The 16631-nt window shown below is 40.2% G+C and overlaps 9 protein-coding genes across 9 annotated transcripts; 2 read left to right on the plus strand and 7 right to left on the minus strand.

The window, feature by feature from the left end:
• Positions 1 to 24: 24 nt before the first annotated feature.
• BDF20DRAFT_331468 (uncharacterized protein) lies at positions 25 to 1427 on the plus strand. The gene is made up of 4 exons (XM_053075219.1): positions 25 to 308; positions 396 to 433; positions 791 to 1101; positions 1242 to 1427. The coding sequence occupies exons 1-4, from the start codon at positions 202 to 204 to the stop codon at positions 1248 to 1250; spliced, it is 465 nt and encodes a 154-aa protein (XP_052939790.1). The 5' UTR covers positions 25 to 201; the 3' UTR covers positions 1251 to 1427.
• A 324-nt stretch (positions 1428 to 1751) lies between these two features.
• BDF20DRAFT_855630 (uncharacterized protein) lies at positions 1752 to 2648 on the minus strand. Its single transcript, XM_053080253.1, has 4 exons — positions 2365 to 2648; positions 2182 to 2282; positions 2038 to 2095; positions 1752 to 1961 (listed from the first exon to the last, which is right to left on the minus strand). Exons 1-4 carry the CDS (start codon positions 2465 to 2467, stop codon positions 1879 to 1881), a joined length of 345 nt encoding a protein of 114 aa, XP_052939791.1. The 5' UTR covers positions 2468 to 2648; the 3' UTR covers positions 1752 to 1878.
• A 186-nt stretch (positions 2649 to 2834) lies between these two features.
• On the minus strand, positions 2835 to 4426 carry BDF20DRAFT_970680 (aldose 1-epimerase). The gene is made up of 3 exons (XM_053085020.1): positions 4139 to 4426; positions 3605 to 4058; positions 2835 to 3520 (listed from the first exon to the last, which is right to left on the minus strand). Exons 1-3 carry the CDS (start codon positions 4369 to 4371, stop codon positions 3113 to 3115), a joined length of 1095 nt encoding a protein of 364 aa, XP_052939792.1. The 5' UTR covers positions 4372 to 4426; the 3' UTR covers positions 2835 to 3112.
• Positions 4427 to 5234: 808 nt separating this feature from the next.
• BDF20DRAFT_855633 (uncharacterized protein) lies at positions 5235 to 6835 on the plus strand. Its single transcript, XM_053080254.1, has one exon. The coding sequence runs from the start codon at positions 5395 to 5397 to the stop codon at positions 6571 to 6573; it is 1179 nt and encodes a 392-aa protein (XP_052939793.1). The 5' UTR covers positions 5235 to 5394; the 3' UTR covers positions 6574 to 6835.
• Positions 6703 to 9439, minus strand: BDF20DRAFT_855639 (uncharacterized protein). Its single transcript, XM_053080255.1, has 8 exons — positions 9262 to 9439; positions 9150 to 9199; positions 8984 to 9065; positions 8531 to 8912; positions 8036 to 8460; positions 7917 to 7957; positions 7386 to 7822; positions 6703 to 7288 (listed from the first exon to the last, which is right to left on the minus strand). Exons 1-8 carry the CDS (start codon positions 9362 to 9364, stop codon positions 7177 to 7179), a joined length of 1632 nt encoding a protein of 543 aa, XP_052939794.1. The 5' UTR covers positions 9365 to 9439; the 3' UTR covers positions 6703 to 7176.
• A 1286-nt stretch (positions 9440 to 10725) lies between these two features.
• On the minus strand, positions 10726 to 11715 carry BDF20DRAFT_797906 (methylase MraW; the record flags this gene model as incomplete). The annotated part of the gene is made up of 3 exons (XM_053076305.1): positions 10726 to 11212; positions 11307 to 11469; positions 11556 to 11715. Coding segments are annotated over 3 exons (810 nt in total), but the record flags the coding sequence as incomplete, so codon positions are not given.
• Positions 11716 to 11898: 183 nt separating this feature from the next.
• BDF20DRAFT_855650 (uncharacterized protein) lies at positions 11899 to 13051 on the minus strand. The gene is made up of 3 exons (XM_053080256.1): positions 12933 to 13051; positions 12462 to 12843; positions 11899 to 12378 (listed from the first exon to the last, which is right to left on the minus strand). The coding sequence occupies exons 1-3, from the start codon at positions 12954 to 12956 to the stop codon at positions 12347 to 12349; spliced, it is 438 nt and encodes a 145-aa protein (XP_052939796.1). The 5' UTR covers positions 12957 to 13051; the 3' UTR covers positions 11899 to 12346.
• Positions 13052 to 14003: 952 nt separating this feature from the next.
• On the minus strand, positions 14004 to 16014 carry BDF20DRAFT_855652 (actin family). Its single transcript, XM_053080257.1, has 7 exons — positions 15931 to 16014; positions 15384 to 15780; positions 15204 to 15253; positions 14962 to 15134; positions 14703 to 14869; positions 14453 to 14628; positions 14004 to 14362 (listed from the first exon to the last, which is right to left on the minus strand). The coding sequence occupies exons 1-7, from the start codon at positions 15970 to 15972 to the stop codon at positions 14186 to 14188; spliced, it is 1182 nt and encodes a 393-aa protein (XP_052939797.1). The 5' UTR covers positions 15973 to 16014; the 3' UTR covers positions 14004 to 14185.
• On the minus strand, positions 16015 to 16556 carry BDF20DRAFT_855655 (uncharacterized protein). The gene has a single exon (XM_053080258.1). It carries the CDS (start codon positions 16436 to 16438, stop codon positions 16058 to 16060), a length of 381 nt encoding a protein of 126 aa, XP_052939798.1. The 5' UTR covers positions 16439 to 16556; the 3' UTR covers positions 16015 to 16057.
• Positions 16557 to 16631: the final 75 nt, after the last annotated feature.

The following is a 16631-nucleotide window of genomic DNA, read 5'->3' on the forward strand; positions in this document are numbered from 1 at the left end:
ATCATTATAGTCTATCAAACACACGTGTAGCCCACAGAAGAATCTTCTTATTTTAAATAATATAATAAAAAAGGAACTTTTATCCCCCTCCCCTCCATCCCCATAGAAGAGAAAATATATTGCCGACCCTTTTTTGCGATTTCTTTGATCTATTCATAAATACTAATCTATACAAACAGAAAGCCCTCTAAGAGCAACCCAATGGAAGAAGCTTTAGCAAAATATGATAAGAGTCTGGAGGCATTAGAGAAGCAGAAGGAGAGGCTTGAACTTGTCATGAAAAAGATGGGCGCTGAATGGGAAGAGAGGTAAGAGAAAAACGAATGATCACGAACGAGATAGGATAATGAATATTTATTGTAGGCTGTTTTCTTTCTGTTTTTTTTTTTTTTTAGTGGTGCTGGTATCGGTTGGATGGGTGACCTCTCATTGAGTAGCGCAGGCTCAGCTGAATCCTTGGTCACTACTGCAGCCAATGCATTTATGACAGCTACCACAGCTGCAGCGACTGCCATTGCTACAGCAACCGCCGCTGCCGCCGTCACTGAGGCTGATGCTCTTGCCATTCCAGCTATTGCCGCCGCTGCTACTGTGAATGCTGCTGCAACTGCTGCTGCTGCCGCCGCTGCCATCCTTCCTCCACAAGCAGTAACGGATACATCGCATGGTCCCACCTCCATCATGAACTCGGGTGGAATGGAAAACGACATAGTGGGTCCTTCCCATGAATATCTTCAAACTCTTCTCAACGTCAATGAAGAGTTAGTAGCCGAAAGCTTAGCCAGCACAGCAGCTTCCCTGAATGAGAATAACAACACTACTGCTACCGCCGCGTTACTCAATGAGACTATTACCACTAAATTACTCGTAGACGATTTCAATCACCAACAAGAATTACTCCTACACAATGCTACCTCACGAGATACCACATGCAACATAGTCCCTACCACTACTACAAATGCACTACAACAATCATTGGCATTATTACCTACATCTCCACCATTAGCTGACGAAGAAGAAGCACGCATTCAACAACAGAAAGATACCACCTCACTTAGTGCCATTACTACTACTGCTCGTTTGGGTACCGCAGAACAGCAGGTATGGATCACACCACCCATTACACCATCTGAAAACCAAAAGTAGAAGCCGCTAGTTCAAGTGTCCCTTTTTTTTTCCAACTTGCTTATTAAATGACGAAAAATTAACTTTATGTGTTTCCTTGTTGCTTATACATCAAGGATAACTGAAGAAGCATCCTTTCACTTATAACTGATTAAAAAAGAAGATTATGCGTTGAATATCGCTCACATCCTCTCTTTTTTTTTTTCTGTTCTCTTTGATTTTTTTGTTACTGACTCTCACTTATTTATATAGACAATCTTGTTGTATCATCTTTGTTCTTTTGTAATTCCACGTAAATCATTTATTACATCGGCTCTCAAGGGAGTCTTTTCCATATACCTGATAACACTTGATCAGTGTGACCCATCGCTTTGGGGAAAAAAGAAAAAAAACTATTTGTCTGCCTATCTCCTCTCTTTAGCATCGAAATAAATACTGTTATAACTATCAATGGGAGGTGTAAGCGTATTTATCTATCCATGTTTGTCTTTACTGAATACCAAGTAGACGAACGTTTGCTGTTATTAAAGCACTTAGGAGTACCATCATTTTCTCAGAGCTTACTATCACTGCTTCTTAAGATGTCTATCGCCACTTTTGAGTTTAAAGACAGCAGAACGAACGAATCCCCCATGATAGTACACTATTTACATAATTTATTGGAAGCTTAGCAGCAAAAACTAAAAGAGAAAGCTCGCCTCCATTCGGCTCGTTGAACAAATAAATTGCAAAAGATTCAATAAATAAACCTCTTCAATCCCAATCAGGGATCAAGGAAAAGTCATAACCTGGATATTTGTAATATGCATAATAGGCAATGTACAAGTGATAGGCACCTAATGACGAGAGAGAGAGAGAGGTTCAGCGAGGACATCCTCCATTATTCTTACATGCAACGAGAAATAGACTGACCTGGTATAAACATAATACTACCAAGAACAATAAACGGTGTTCCTCTTGCTACAAGATCCTATGGTGGTTTGTGGAGAGGGAAAAAGTTGGTTAGACATTCATGAAAGAGCTTTGTTCATTTACACAATATAATCCAAATATTACTTCTGAAGCGAGATAACCAAGTTTGATCAAAATGCCAACCGCTAATAGAATACCACCGACAATAAATAACCCAATGGCTAAAGCGATGGCTTTCCAAGGAACTAATAGTAGAGAGTTAATTTCAATCGTTCCGTTTCATCAACTTGTCATTTCAGCGTGAGGTTTCGAATGGCTTGACTTTACTAGGAGTTTCTGGAGTTTCAAACTGGGCACTTGTAAACCCTCTGTCTTCTGTCAATTCTGTAAATCGTCTTCCTTTATTCTTTGGTTTCATGGGATTACGCATCCGAAGTTGAAGAAATGATGGCCAAGATGTGAATACTGCTCTGTAAACAGCAATTACATTTTTTCAGTTGATATCATCCTCTTACTGCTCGCCTTTGTGCTGTAATTTAAAAAAATCCTCGCCGGGGGACGAAATGAAATCAGCATCCAGTTTGCATGATTTTTTTTTTTTTTTTTTTTTAGAAACAGTCCCCCAAGTGCATCCACATCAGATCAAAGGTGTATGGTTTCTTTTAGTTTCTGTAAAGCTATTTAAAAAGTACATCTTGCACGCTATAACTGTTCAAGAGGCATTCCATTCGCGTTTCTTTATATTCTAATGAGTTCGTGTTTTGACCGCCTGGCCTATTGTTCATCGACCTACGGCCGCTGGAGATTGCCCTGCTCTCATAAAAGACTCCCCCTCCCCCGGTGGGGTTGACAATACATTGCTACTTGTTCATATAATTGCATCAGTTATTGAGTGGGCACTTTATTGTTTGGAGTGGACGATATGCATTCTGTCCAACCATCATCGATATATGCTTTATTTGAACGAAAATACATAAAAATACAAAAAGATAGGATGAGTTTTCAAGAAGGGGGGGGATATAGGAAGCAATAAAGAATAGGTCAACGAGCATGTGTGAGCAATTCTCATGACAATTTAATCAACACGAGCATGGAAAGAGTAAACGGTCTTGCCAGAGTAAACACCCTCCTTTTGAAGCAAGACAGCACTACGCCAGTCAGGCTTATTAGGTGAATCAGGGTTACGAGAAGCTTCCAGACAGAATCCAGAGCTAGGACCAATCTTGCCCTGGCCTTGATCTTTCTTGGCTGTCATTTTGTCTGATGGAATCCAACCACCCGTATAGAATTGGAAAGTAGGCTCGGTCGTGGCAAATTCCAACTCAATGCCTGTGTCAGGAGAATAAACTGTCACTGCCTTGCGAAGAGGGAGATCAGCTGTATCTGTCTTGTAGTCCCTGTGAATCATATACGGATGATCGTAACCACGCGTGGATTGCACTTTGTCAAGACGTTCACCGATTGGCTTTCCGGCATTGTCACCCTATCCACAGTTGACAAGGCAAAACAAAAAATTAACCTACTGCTTCTCTCATCCACCTGCAATGATATATATATATATATTTACCGAAAAATCCATCCACGGTGCTTCAGAGAAGGAAAGTACTTTTCCTGTAGGTAAACAATTCTCATCACATTCCAAAACAGCCTTGACTTCGTCTGTCATTGTCACACGATGGTCTAAAATAGTAGGGTTCAACTCCACACCGGATAAATTAAAGTAGGAGTGGTTGGTCAAATTGACGACGGTATCCTGGTCAGTGGTGGCATGGTATTCGAGAACAAGCTCATCCTTGTCTGTCACGGTGTAGGTGATAGAAGCGGTCAATGTACCGGGATAACCTTGATCCCCATCCGGTGAGACAATTTCAAAGCGAACAGAAGCAGGTGTCTCCGAGACAACGGTAGCCTTCCAAATCCTCTTATCAAAGCCTTCGAGGCCACCGTGTAGAGCATTAGGGCCGTTATTGATAGCTAACTCATACTCCTTTCCGTCCACTGTGAATTTGCCTTGGCCAATACTGTAACAGGAAATAAGGTAAGTGCCTCTCGTCACAGACATGGACAAGCTATCCTCACATGAAACATGTGTCTACTTTACCGGTTCGCATATCTACCAACAGTAGCACCAAAATAAGGATTGGCAGGATTCTTGTAGGATTCATAATCGTCGAAACCAAGTGCAACATCACGAATAATACCGGTCTTATCAGGGGTAAGAATATGGGAGACGATAGCACCATAAGTCAAAACCATGACAGCCAAGGTTTTGCTCTTATTGATCAAAGTATATTGTTCAATACCAGGAGCGATTTCAATCTTATTCACGGGCATGATGATGATGTCTCTGTTAGTTTTGAGATGAAAAAAAAAAAATAAAAAAGAAAAAGAACGAAACAAAAAGGATATTCCTAATCGTCGTAAATTATAGTCTCATCCATTTTCATGCTGTTTCTGTTGCGTTCATTCAATTGAGCCTTTTCTTACGTAAATGTATTTTCCTGCTCCATTCAATTTTCCCCGAAAGGGAAGTTTGCTTGGGTTTTTTTTCCCGTCTTTAAAGGGAAAAAATTCAAAAAGTTTTAAGGAACATAAAACATAGATCTCGTCGTGAAGGACGCCATCACAAGCGTAACCAGACAGAGCATAGGGTTCCCATGGTTTCTCTGTTTGCCTTTTTCACGACACATACTATCTATCCAACGAGCCTTCCACGATGGCAAATGAAGAATGAAGGAAATAGGTTGGTAACACGAGCAGTAGCAGAAACGGCTGGGAAATCAAGAAACCAATGACGGGTGGGAAAAGAAAGTGGGTTCAGTGCGTTTGATTCCACGGGCGCGAAATTTTTATCTGTAACATTATTGTCTCTTCACCTGGAAAGGGTCCTCTACCTTTTTTTTTTTTTTTTTTGCTCTCCGCCAACGTGTCGCTTTATGAGTGCCTAATCTGATGAAGAAGACTCAAAAAAAGATCACCACTTTTTTACACACCAATTTCAAGTGAAGGATTGTTTTCATTTTGGGCACTTCAGAGCACTTGGTTAAAAGCCCAAAAAATTGGCTATTGCGTCGAAAAGTCTACCGAATCAGTTAAGTTTATCTAGTGCAGACAACCGCTTTTCCGGATATATTGGGAAATTGATTGAGCGCATTAATCTTAGTTTGAAACGAGTATAGCTCAGCTTTGTATTCATCCAATCATATTTATTACTAATGCGAGAAATTTTGACAGAACCAGAAATGAAACCATATTATGACGAAGTATCATTTTTTCCCTTCCTCCCCCCCATCCCCGTTTCTCTTTTTCCCTTTTACAACACAACACGAACAAAAAAAAAAACGAACAATATCGACAATGAAAGTTTGGTTATCTCTTGCACTTGGTGCAGCTGTTGTAGTTTATGCATACTATAATATACAACAAGGTTTGGAGCCATGGGCGCCGAAATTAATGAATATGTGCTTCAGTCCGGCCAATACAGATACTGAAGGTGATCTTCGAGTTGCTTATACGGGACTCTCCAATACGCTGGACCGCTACTTGTGTTTTCTCGTCAACTTTTATAAACAACCACTCCACGATGTTGTTGGCGCTCCTCTTCTGAGGTTAATGATGGCGGCGTTTGGTACTGCTTACGCTCTCATGACATTCGAAGCATCGCGTAGAGGTTTCAGGAAGACTCTCTTGATGGCTTTCCCTCTCTTTGGTCTGTTATCGCATGTCTTTGGTATCTATGCCGTATTTACGCTTTTCTGGGTTCCTTTGGATCTTTATTATCAACACGGTAAGACCAAGATTGACTACCAAATCAAAGCTTATGAAGCCTATGGTATCTTGATCGCTCTTCTTTTGGGATACATGGTCCCTAGCGCTATCATGACGTCTCCTTTGATCGGGGAGGACACCAAAGCTGAACAGAACTTTATCTGTCTCTGGTTTGTTTTGCCTCTGTTACTGGTCCCTCTGGTCAGCGTATGTCAAACATTGTATAAAAGGGGTGGCTCTTATGTCGATCGCATCAAGAATCGTGAAGTGAAAGAGCGTTTGTATATTGCTGAGGGCAAGGACGCTGTGGAAAGATCCTACATCACACTGGGCATCATCAATATGTTTCTCTATTTCGGTTCTTGTTGGTGGATTACTCAACAGGGTATCTATCTTTGGGACGCGATTGTTTTATTGCTCAAAGCTCCTGGTACCCTTCCTGCTGACTTGACCTACGGTGAATTGGGACAGCTTCTCACTACACGTACTTTGTTGATTGAATATATCGTTTTGGCAGTTGGATTTATTTTATGGGCTACCTTCAACAGCGGCATGTTGATCGGTTTGGCAGTGGCTTTGGGAACGCCTTTTGTCGGCCCCGCTGCTGCTGTTTCTTTCTACGCCTACTGGAGAGAAAATCATATTCAAAATCTGACATCTTCTAATCGTGCTGAGGCAGCTGCTCTCCAACAAGCTATCAATAAAGCAGAAGAAGCCATGAGCAAGAGACAGGAAACTGTAAGCAAGAAGAGCAAGAAAATCAACTAAAAGTACATCTCAGCATCTACAACATCTCTTTAGCATACAGTATTTGTAAAAATATTTTCTTTTTTTTTTATTATTACTGCTTCTCGGCTAACTCTATAGCATTCTTCTCCTACTCTCCTTATTTCTTTTCTGTATATTTCTTTTTCATTTTGTAATTTCTACTTAATAAACTCTAATAGTTATGTATACGCAAAGTTTTGGCAAAGAAAGAAGCGGAACAGATGAGAGAGTTAGTTATAGAGTGATTAGAAAAGAAAAGTCTGTACAGGGCAAAAGGCATACGCTTAAATCAATCTCTATCGCACTATGAAGGAACGTGTTTACCTTGACATTTACAATAGTTTAAAGGAAAAAATGACATTATCAGCAAGTGAATAGCACTTGGACCGATGCTTAGATCAAGCATTCCATGAACTCGTAAGGTGAAAGTGAAATATTGTATTGTAACTGCCTTTTACATTGATGGTAAAAGTCCAACAACTCCTTACCCAGCCAACTGCTTTTACCAACTAAGCCATGATTTCTTTGTTTTATTTTTACATTTACAGTATGGTATGAAGGTTTCAATAAAAAAAAAAAAAGCAAAAGTGTTCATCATACCCTTTACTCGTGGTTAACAGAGTTTCCATTGTATGTAGGTCGCCTCTTATCCTCTTCACCGTCCTCATGATGATCATCATGCAAAGTTTGAATACGCGTAGCATATGGGTTCCGGCTATAATGGAAAAACAAAAACAAAAACAGAAACCATATTTACTTTTGAGTTTCCTGTTTCAATTACTGTGGACTTGTGTATACTCATTGTTTTTTACCGTTGTGCCAATTGTTCTTGACGAGATGTGGTTTCGCCTACGACTTGGCCATCTCCAAGTCTTTGGCCACCTCGTAAATGTCGATGATGGAGGTTGTTGTCACTGATGGGTTGTCCTTGGGAAGGTGGTAAATTCATAGGTGCCATAGTGTTGGTGGGGAATAATGTTGCTAATAGGCCTGTCAGCATATGAAATAGAGTCATCAGAAGGTTATAAACCGAGTCATAGGCAGAATGGAATAAGCCTACGACGCCAGTGTGTGAGTTGTTTCTGGGAGATAAAGTTGAAGAGGCCCTTTTCGTTGGCCTCATGATAATAGTCGCACTAGGGCAAAGTCCCAAATCTTGTAAGGTAGAGCTGTCCTCTTGATCTGTGAACAGTCGAGTTGGAAACTGACAAGATAGTTTATAGGGTGCTTGATGATTGTCAGTACGATTCTAATTCATCAAGCCAGCGAGAGGAATGACTCTTTTAGCTTCAGGATGGCGAATGATACGGTGGGGGGGGTGGGTTTTTTCTTTGTTCATTTACCTGTTGTATCCACTGCCTGACAGTTGCCAATGTTGCATTCGCTAAAAAAGTGTATGCTATGAATGATGCAGCAACTTTATTTTATATGCTCCTACGGGAGAATGGATCAAACACTATACCTTCAAATTTGTGACGGATATTTGAGCCATCTAACTGACGGATATTCAAGTTACTATAAGCATGAGGATGTGTAGTGGCCGCTTTGAAACAGGAGCTACTACTGCTATTACTGTCAACAGTAGAGTTTGTCAACGAAGTGGCAGAAGTGGAGGCAGAGTGTAGCTGTTTCTCTGCATTTCTTTTTTCCATCTTTTCAGCTCTATCTCGTGCTATTTGTTCTCGTACTCTTCTTTTATGCGCCTCTTCCTCCTTTCGCTCCTTCTTCAACTTTGCAAAATACATTTGATGATCTCTGTCCATTTGATTTTGTCTGGCTTCCTGCATCATTTTAGCCTCCTGCCGTCGTCTTATCTCCCTGTCTTTTAATTCCTTTTCATCGCGTTCTGCGCGTTCTTTCCGTGCCTTTTCCAATTGTTTCTGTAATCTGAAAAAGTGAGTTAGAATGGAGTCCTTTTAGATCTTTCTCAGACCGTCGTCCGCTGCGTAGGACTCACTTTTCTTTTTTTGCTTTTATTTCATCAGCGTTCCTGTCCTGTTGCCATTCTGATGCTGTGTTTGCATACATGGCTGCCGTCGTTGTAGAAACGGACGGGTTATCATGTCGATTGGTATCTTTTGTAAACTCAGCCGCTGGTTGTGTGCTTGCTTCCTCCTTCAGACCGTGAGCTAATTCTTGCTGCTGTTCACGTCCTGGTACAGCGTTCGACGCTGGTGTTTCTTGCTGCTGAGATACTGGTGAGGATGTCAACGTAGGTATCTTCTGTTCAAGTGCATTTATCTTTTCAATGAATTCAAAGCTGCTTATTGTTTCGATAGCGTAATCTTTAATGGTGCCTTGTTGTATGAAATAGAGGATAGGTACTGTTTGCACAGGATCTTGATGGAACGCAGCATTAGCCCTTTCTTTTTCTTAACTCTGTTCCATTGTATGGCTCTCTGACACTTACAAAACTGTCCAAACAATTGAGCGTTCTGGGAGTCCCTTTCAAACGCAATAGCAATTGTTTGCTCTCGTATCGTTTTCCTCACCTACAATTAAAAAACAGCAACCTGTATTAGGTTCATAGAATCTCCTATTTGCATTGCTCTTCTTTGTGAAGGACTGAAAGTTACTTCCTCCTCTTTTAGAACAGTATTCATCGTGTTTGACTTTTCGGAATCGTCTAGAATAATATTAGTCAGTCAACTTTTTTCCCCTTCTTATGATGCTGCTCTTTTTGTTTACCGTAGACGTAGACCAGGAAAACACAGTTTCTCCGAGATACTGCAGTAATGGCGTCCTCCACAGGTCCATTGAACCAAACGTCATCTGAAGTTGTATACGACATTGTTCAAACTATGCTTCAAATAAAGGACAGGCAAGTTGGCTCCATCCAATGTTGAAAAAAAAAAGGATGTAAAAAAGAAGAATGCGATTGGGAAACCCATTTTCTCAATTCCCAAAAAAAGGTGATTCAATTAAAGTTTCTGTGCAGTCTCTGCACCCGCCTCCGCCTCACCCCCTCCAGACCACACAGGTTATGGGACGGTTATTCTTAAATGCACGAGGCCTGATCAAGCTTTTTAGACAGTGTGAACAAAAAAAAACCCCCCCAAAAAACCAAAGACATCAAACAATGAAAATACAAACGCCCATTGCAAAATTACATCTCATTGAATGAAAACAGTTTATTGTAACAAAAAAGTAAAAAGAAAAAAGGTATAGTATTCCAAGCGGCAATAAGAAAAAACCTAAATGTTCAACGACAAAAAGAAAAAAGGGTTAATAAAATGCCTTGTATAATGACAGGATCAGTAAAGAATAAGAACTTTTAAAAGATCAGCCTCAGGATTGGTGAGTATATATCATCAAATAAAGATTCTGCGTGGTGCATGAACTATATTATCATCATGGGCAGTGACCTTTCAAAGGTCTTATGACTTTACATTGGATTGACATTCTACTTGAAAACTTACCAATTGGGTCTACACGATTGCCTTCCATGAGTGTGGAAAGAAAGAAAAAGGGAATCCGATAGCCTCTTTTTTAAAAAAATTTTTCTTTTTTTATATTTTCGCGGCGCGCGGGACTGAAATACCATAAAATTTTTTTTGACAGGATGGTCACAGATTTTATTTGACATAAAGGGCAGTTTTGCTCTTCACTTTTGCGCGGGGCAGTAAAGAGAAAGAGAGGGAGAGATGGATGACCATTGTTTTAGTTATCATACATACAGCATAGTTTATGGGTTTTTGTTTTTTTTTTACAGAGGAAAAGGGTATATAAAGTGAGTGAATGTCAAATACGAGATGTGTGTGTTTATACAGAACTCTAGATCGAATAACCAAAAGGGTCCAAGGGTTCAAAAATGGTACGTTCAGCCACTCTTAGTTTTGCCGACCTACTTCTGACATTTTTGCAAGCCTCATCATCGGATGCACGTATGACATGTTTGTTACAGAGGGTGAAAGAAGGCGGCACCTCGATGGTTTTGCTTGCCTCAGGTTGCCGTGGACTGGCGTTGATATCCCATTGTCTGGCCTTTACATATTTCTTGTAGGCTGCTCTTCCCAGCTTGAATTGATTTTGACCTGCTGTAGCTATATCGCGTTTGCCTGCACAATGATTCAAGAAACCCTTTGCTATGCCATCTTCAAGCGAATGGAACGTGACGACGGCCAGTCGACCGCCCGGTTGGAGCAGATGTTCACTGGCGCTCAAGCCCTTCTTGAGCTCATCTAGCTCGTTATTGATGAAAATCCTGAATGCTTGGAAAGTACGAGCTGCTGAATTACGCACCACGTCATCTTCGCCTCGAAGCCAGCCAGGCTGTGGACATGCCTTATGAATAAGGGTCGCTAACTGCCTTGTTGTTTCGATAGGCGCCTTTTGCCTGGCTTCCACTATGGCAGCAGCAATTCGCCGTGACAGACGGTCTTGCCCATATTGGTATATGATATCAGCAATGTGATCTTGATGGAAAAAGTTGACAATCTCATACGCGGTGATGGACTTTTTCAACAGCTCGCTCTCTTTCTCGTACGTCATGCCATCCTTGTCATGAGAGGCTGTTCCACGAGACGACATACGCATGTCCAAGGGCCCGTCTAGCTTGTATGAAAACCCTCTTTCTGGCGTTTGAATTTGTCCACTGGATACACCAATATCCATCACCATACCATCGAAGCATGGGATACTAAAGAAAATGGAGATGCAAAAAAGGTCAAAGGTTACATTCGAGTCCCTCCCCCATGGTTTACATGATAGTGTACGTAGGGAGTTTTGCTTACTGCCAGTCTGGAAACTTGCTTTGCATCTCCTGCTTTACTGTGCTAAACTTCCCCAGGATAGGAAATAACCTGTTTTTGTAAGGCTCCATCTCTGCCAGCTTTAGAGCTTTTGTGTAAGCAACGGGGTCTTGGTCTATTGCAACTACTTTACAGTGACACGCATCTGAGCGCAATGGAATCCTACAAGGTTATTCTTCGTCCCATGGATTACCTTGGATACTACTCTCTTTTATTGTGAATTCTACTTACCTAACAGCGATTGGGTGTACCCTCCATCGCCAAACGTCATGTCGCAGTAGATCCCTCCTTCTTTTGGCGACAAAGCACTCAGAACCTCTTGCAATAGAACAGGTACATGAATTTTTTCATACGGTAATACAGCTGTCGAAAGCGAACGCTTCAAAGGGATGCATTTCAAGGCGGACAGCATTGCTTATTGGACGAAAAAAATAAACGTGTTGCTTAGTATTGAGCGAGAGGGGGGAGTGGAGGGGTAGGGAAGACTCTATATACAAAAATGGCATGATTGATCCTGGTGATCGGGTTTTCTAAAATTGATCTCAGCAGGATTTTTGACAAGTGGAAAAAACAACCCTTTTTTTCGTGTCGTTTATTTGTTTACAAAAACAAAAAAAAAAAAAAGAGGTCATCTAGCCTTTCCTTGAGATTGTAACTATATGTTTATTTTATAGTAAACTAAATAGGAAAGAAAACTGCTAACAGTGCAAAAATAAAATAAAATAAAAAAACGGCTAAAAATGCGTCGTGCGTATATGATATACGAAAAGCGGAGGGATAACGATTAGGATGGGAGATATCATTTGAAAAATTGGTATAGTCCTTTTTCTCTTTTTTTTACGTCTCTTCTTCCTTCGACAGGATTCTATATACACAAGCGTCAAGGCCAAAGATAAAAGGATGATTATCTTATGACCAAGAACATAAACCAACGTTCTAGAGTGTTGATGCTTATTCCTTCTAAAAGAGATAGGTTCAACAGTCAGCACGTTGATGAAGGAGGAAGTGTCGTCGTAGTCTATTCAATGAACAGAGATGATAGGCATGCTGTGAACTAATGAAAAATGGAGACAAAGCATTTAGCATCCAACTATCACAATCGTAAAAACAAGAGTTACCCATAGAGTGATGACTTACGATTGACTTGTGATTGCTGCACAGAAGACTTGGCTTGATGATGCTGGCCTCTCTTTCTCTTTTTTTGATTCTTTTTTCCATGATGATGAGGTTTCTTCTTTTTATCGATAACTGCTTCAGGCATTGCAAGCGTGGTGGGCTGCTTTTTCAGACAGCTTTTAATAGGCGCTAAAGAATGCGTAGTCGGCTGTTCTGACTCATCCTCGGAACGGAATTCTTCTTGAATTTCAGCAACAATATCATCGCTGAGCATGTCTTCGTTCAATGTTTTCCGTAACCATTCTTCTCTGCTTCTACGTTTTGCTTGTTCTCGACATTGTTCTAGCGTGGGTAACTCATACACGACATTATGACTCAAATCGAAGCTGACTCGACGGAGAGACTGATCATTACCAAAAGAGATAAAAAAAACCCAAGATAAGTTTGTGTTACTGCTGTATACCCTATCTCTGCTTTCAAATCCGAACTTACTCTGGGAGCAACAGTACTTGTCATGGATAATATGTTGAAAATTTGAATAATGGAAAGCGCAGTAATAGTAAAGTTTAGTCTTTAGAAAAAGTTAATTTAAAAAAGAAAGAAAAGAGTAAAGGAAAAAGGGAAGTTTTTTTTGTTTTCTTCTCATTTTCGTTTAGACGATTTGAGTCAAAATTAAACCAATCATATCACTGAACAAACATATCATTTAGCTTGAAACTTTCTTTTCGCATTAAACGCTTGAAAAAGAGGGGTGCTAAAGCATTATGAACCAATGAAATTGGCTGACTCGCTTTTAAAAAATCACGTTCGCTGCTAAACATTTCTTCCTGAACATTCCACGGGATGTCCTTTCATTATTGCTTGAGTACATTGAATTGTATGGCCCTCACCAGAACTTTTTGCATGAAAATTATGGCTGTTCTTTTTTGCGGTGATGCTTTTGTGAGTCGAGCGTTATGCCCCGTCTTAATTTTGTAACTCATGCACGGGTTGCTCAGGCGACATCCCTTCTGTAGTGCATTGAGAACGGTACTAGTGACAGTGAGGATTGCCCAACATTTTTTTTTCAAAATGCTACACTTTGATTCGTAAGGTGTATTGTCAGGTCATTTTACATGATAAAGCTACTGTTTGGATAATATTTCGGGTAACATTGATTTTTCCCCCGTCGAGTATTTTCCGGTTATTCTGCATAAGCAAATACGCGTGCCACAAAAAATAAAAAATAAAGTTAGACAGCGTGAGCCAGTCAGTCATTTTTCCATCGATTATCAATGCTGTGCTGAAGAACTCTGATCTCTTCATGGGTCAACGTAGGAAATAGTGCGTTTAGCATGGGAGGGGGGAGAGTTTATCGTAGGAGGGCTTCTCTGTCTACACCTCAAGTCATCTTTTTTTCCAGTACACGGCTATGGAAGCAGTTTCTATCATGTCTGTACCCAAGCAAACCTCAGATCGGTCGTTAGAGTGGATAGTGAAGGCGCGTCCGTATCCTATCCTGATCCCTTCCCCTTATTTATTTTTTTTTTTTTTTTTTTTTTTTTTCCTTTCCAATGTGCAAATGTGAGGATAATCAGTAAACATGTGACAGGCCCTTGATTCGCTCCTTAACAGACAAGGGGATGCTATCCCCCACTTATTTTGTTGCAAAAGTCGAACGGTAGGCCTTCGTTCTGACGTGTCGTTTTTATTAGTAGGAATTGATATACAGAATACTCTTTTTATGTTTGATATATTTGCATTATTTATGCAGTCGAGCCTAATACACCCATCTTTTCTAATGAACGAGGACCCATTTCCTCCCATTCTTGTTTGGTAACCCACCAACTGTCTTTGTCTTTCATAATGTCAGCAAGTACAGCACCACCGAGATACACCATGTGCTTACGTCTAGGAGGGTCTTCAATACGAATTTTGAATTTCTGTAGAGTGAGAGAAATCAAATGGAATAAGCACACTTTAACTACAAATAAATGTTTGAATCGTACAAAGGACTTTAGAATGTAGCTTACATTTAATCTACTGGCATCACCATTTAATACATTTGTAAGATACAGTTGTTTCATTTCCTTTTCTAAACGGCTAGGTAAACCAGGATACATGGTTGAGCCACCAGAAAGAACAATATGTTTGTATAAATCAGCACGGATATCAATGTCAGCAGCTTGAATGGTGTTGAAAAGCATTTCTGTAAAAAAGTCAAGAAAGTGAGCAAACGGAATTGTGTTTCCTTTCTATTCTTTTCTCTAATGTTATGCTTACCAGCCATGCCTGGTGCTTCTACATCAATCAGATTGGGTTGGAACAAACATTCGGGAGCTTCAAAACGCTCAGATCCAACTTTGATGACACGTCCATCAGGGAGTTCATAGCTTTCCACAAGTGTTGTCGTTTCATTACCCAACTTTTGATCTAATTCAAGGTCATAACTAAAAAAAAAAAAAAAGGAAAAAAAAAAATGGGTTTTGCTTTCAATTATCCATATACATTTTTTATCGCTGAAAAGCTGTAAAATGTTTACCTAACATAACAGAACTTTTCTTTGATCTGACGGACGGTTTCGAAATCTGCAGTACGGTTGAATGCATAACCACGGAGTAGTAGTAATTTAATCAAATACCTTGTAACATGACGACCCGCGACATCTAAACGACGTGTCAAGTTGGCTGGTGCATAACCTTGGTAGACAGGAACCTGATGTTTATGAATCTCTGTCAGTACTCACATTGCGCATTAAAGCCATAGTACTCCTCAAAGACTTACAATATGTGTAACACCATCACCAGAATCAACTACAACACCCGACATAAGACCTAATCATAACAACATGAATGAGCGTCTGTGTCTCTTTTTGCTAATTCAACCTATCGTCGCTATCACATTTATCTCTCTCTCTCTCCCTCTCTCTTTCTTCTCTGTTATCACATTCTGGTTTGTCAATACCTTGAGCGAAAAGTGTCAATACAGCTTGAATAGCTACATAAATGCCCTGAAACCCATATTCTTCAAACATAATCTCTGCCATCTTTTCACGATTCTTTTTGGGGTTCATGGGTGCTTCGGTCAACAAAATTTTGGAATCTCTTGGGTTAATCTTGAGCTTTTCATCAAATGTATAATTCCATAAATGACGCATGTCCTCCCAGTTGCGGATGATGCCGTTTTCCATTGGATATGACATTTGAAGAATGTTTCGAAGTTGTGCAGCTTCCTCACCAATCATGATATCTTTTACTTGAAGGTCACCTACTTTCTCTTCTGCACGCAGAATAGGTCGACCCACTACGCTGGGAAACACATGTTCGGGGAAATTGGAACCTGCATAACCACATTTGACAAACTAGATGACCGTTTTGAATGGTGCAAAAGATAAGGAAGGTGTTAAGCGCGCGTTGAGGAGCATAAGCAGTTTTTATCGCTGCAGAAAACAAAAAAACCCCCCCCCCAGTCTATCGTTCCTATCTCTAAGAAAAATGCAACAGCTACTTACACCTGTACCGTTGTCTACGACAAGTGTAGTTGAACCATTCATTTTTTTTTTCTTGTACACTAGCTGCAAGAGAACAGTTGCCAGTGCAATAAATAAATTGTGTGCTGAAATAAAGGGAAGAAGGTTTTCAACTTCCTATCCGCATATGATTTGAAATCCCGACAGCAACCACCACTTGAAGAATGGAAGTTGTACATCTTGCGAAAACCTCTCTAAGGAAGACTGTAGAGAAACGCTGCTCTACCTCAAATAGATGAATGTCAAATAGTGAAGCTATCTGAAGGGCTTCAGAGACCCACTGTCGAATGAAGTTACTTCTCTTGGTGTATTCTTGTTTTTCCCGGGTTGAACAACTGAACATTGTTGAATAGGCATACAAGCCCAAGGCTATATTCATGCCACTGATCAACTGACTGTAATAGAATAAAAGTAAATCGCTTAACAATAATGTGCTTTGACTAGTTTCTGAATTGGGAGTGTTTTTTCTACGATCAGCAACATAAATCATGACGTAGGCAACTCAAGGAAACTGAGATTCTGTTTGCTTGCCGAATCACTTTTTGCGTTTTTTATTTTGAAGCCCCACCCCTCCCCTTCGAATTTCAAAGCTACCCCTAAAAATTCTGGGGAAACTAAAAAAAGTTAAATAAAATTTAAGGCGTGTAATAGCAGTTGTCTCTTTCTTTTTTTTTATTTTTTAC

Source organism: Mycotypha africana, assembly GCF_025528875.1.
Source record: "Mycotypha africana strain NRRL 2978 chromosome Unknown BDF20scaffold_2, whole genome shotgun sequence".
NCBI lineage: Eukaryota > Fungi > Mucoromycota > Mucoromycetes > Mucorales > Mycotyphaceae > Mycotypha > Mycotypha africana.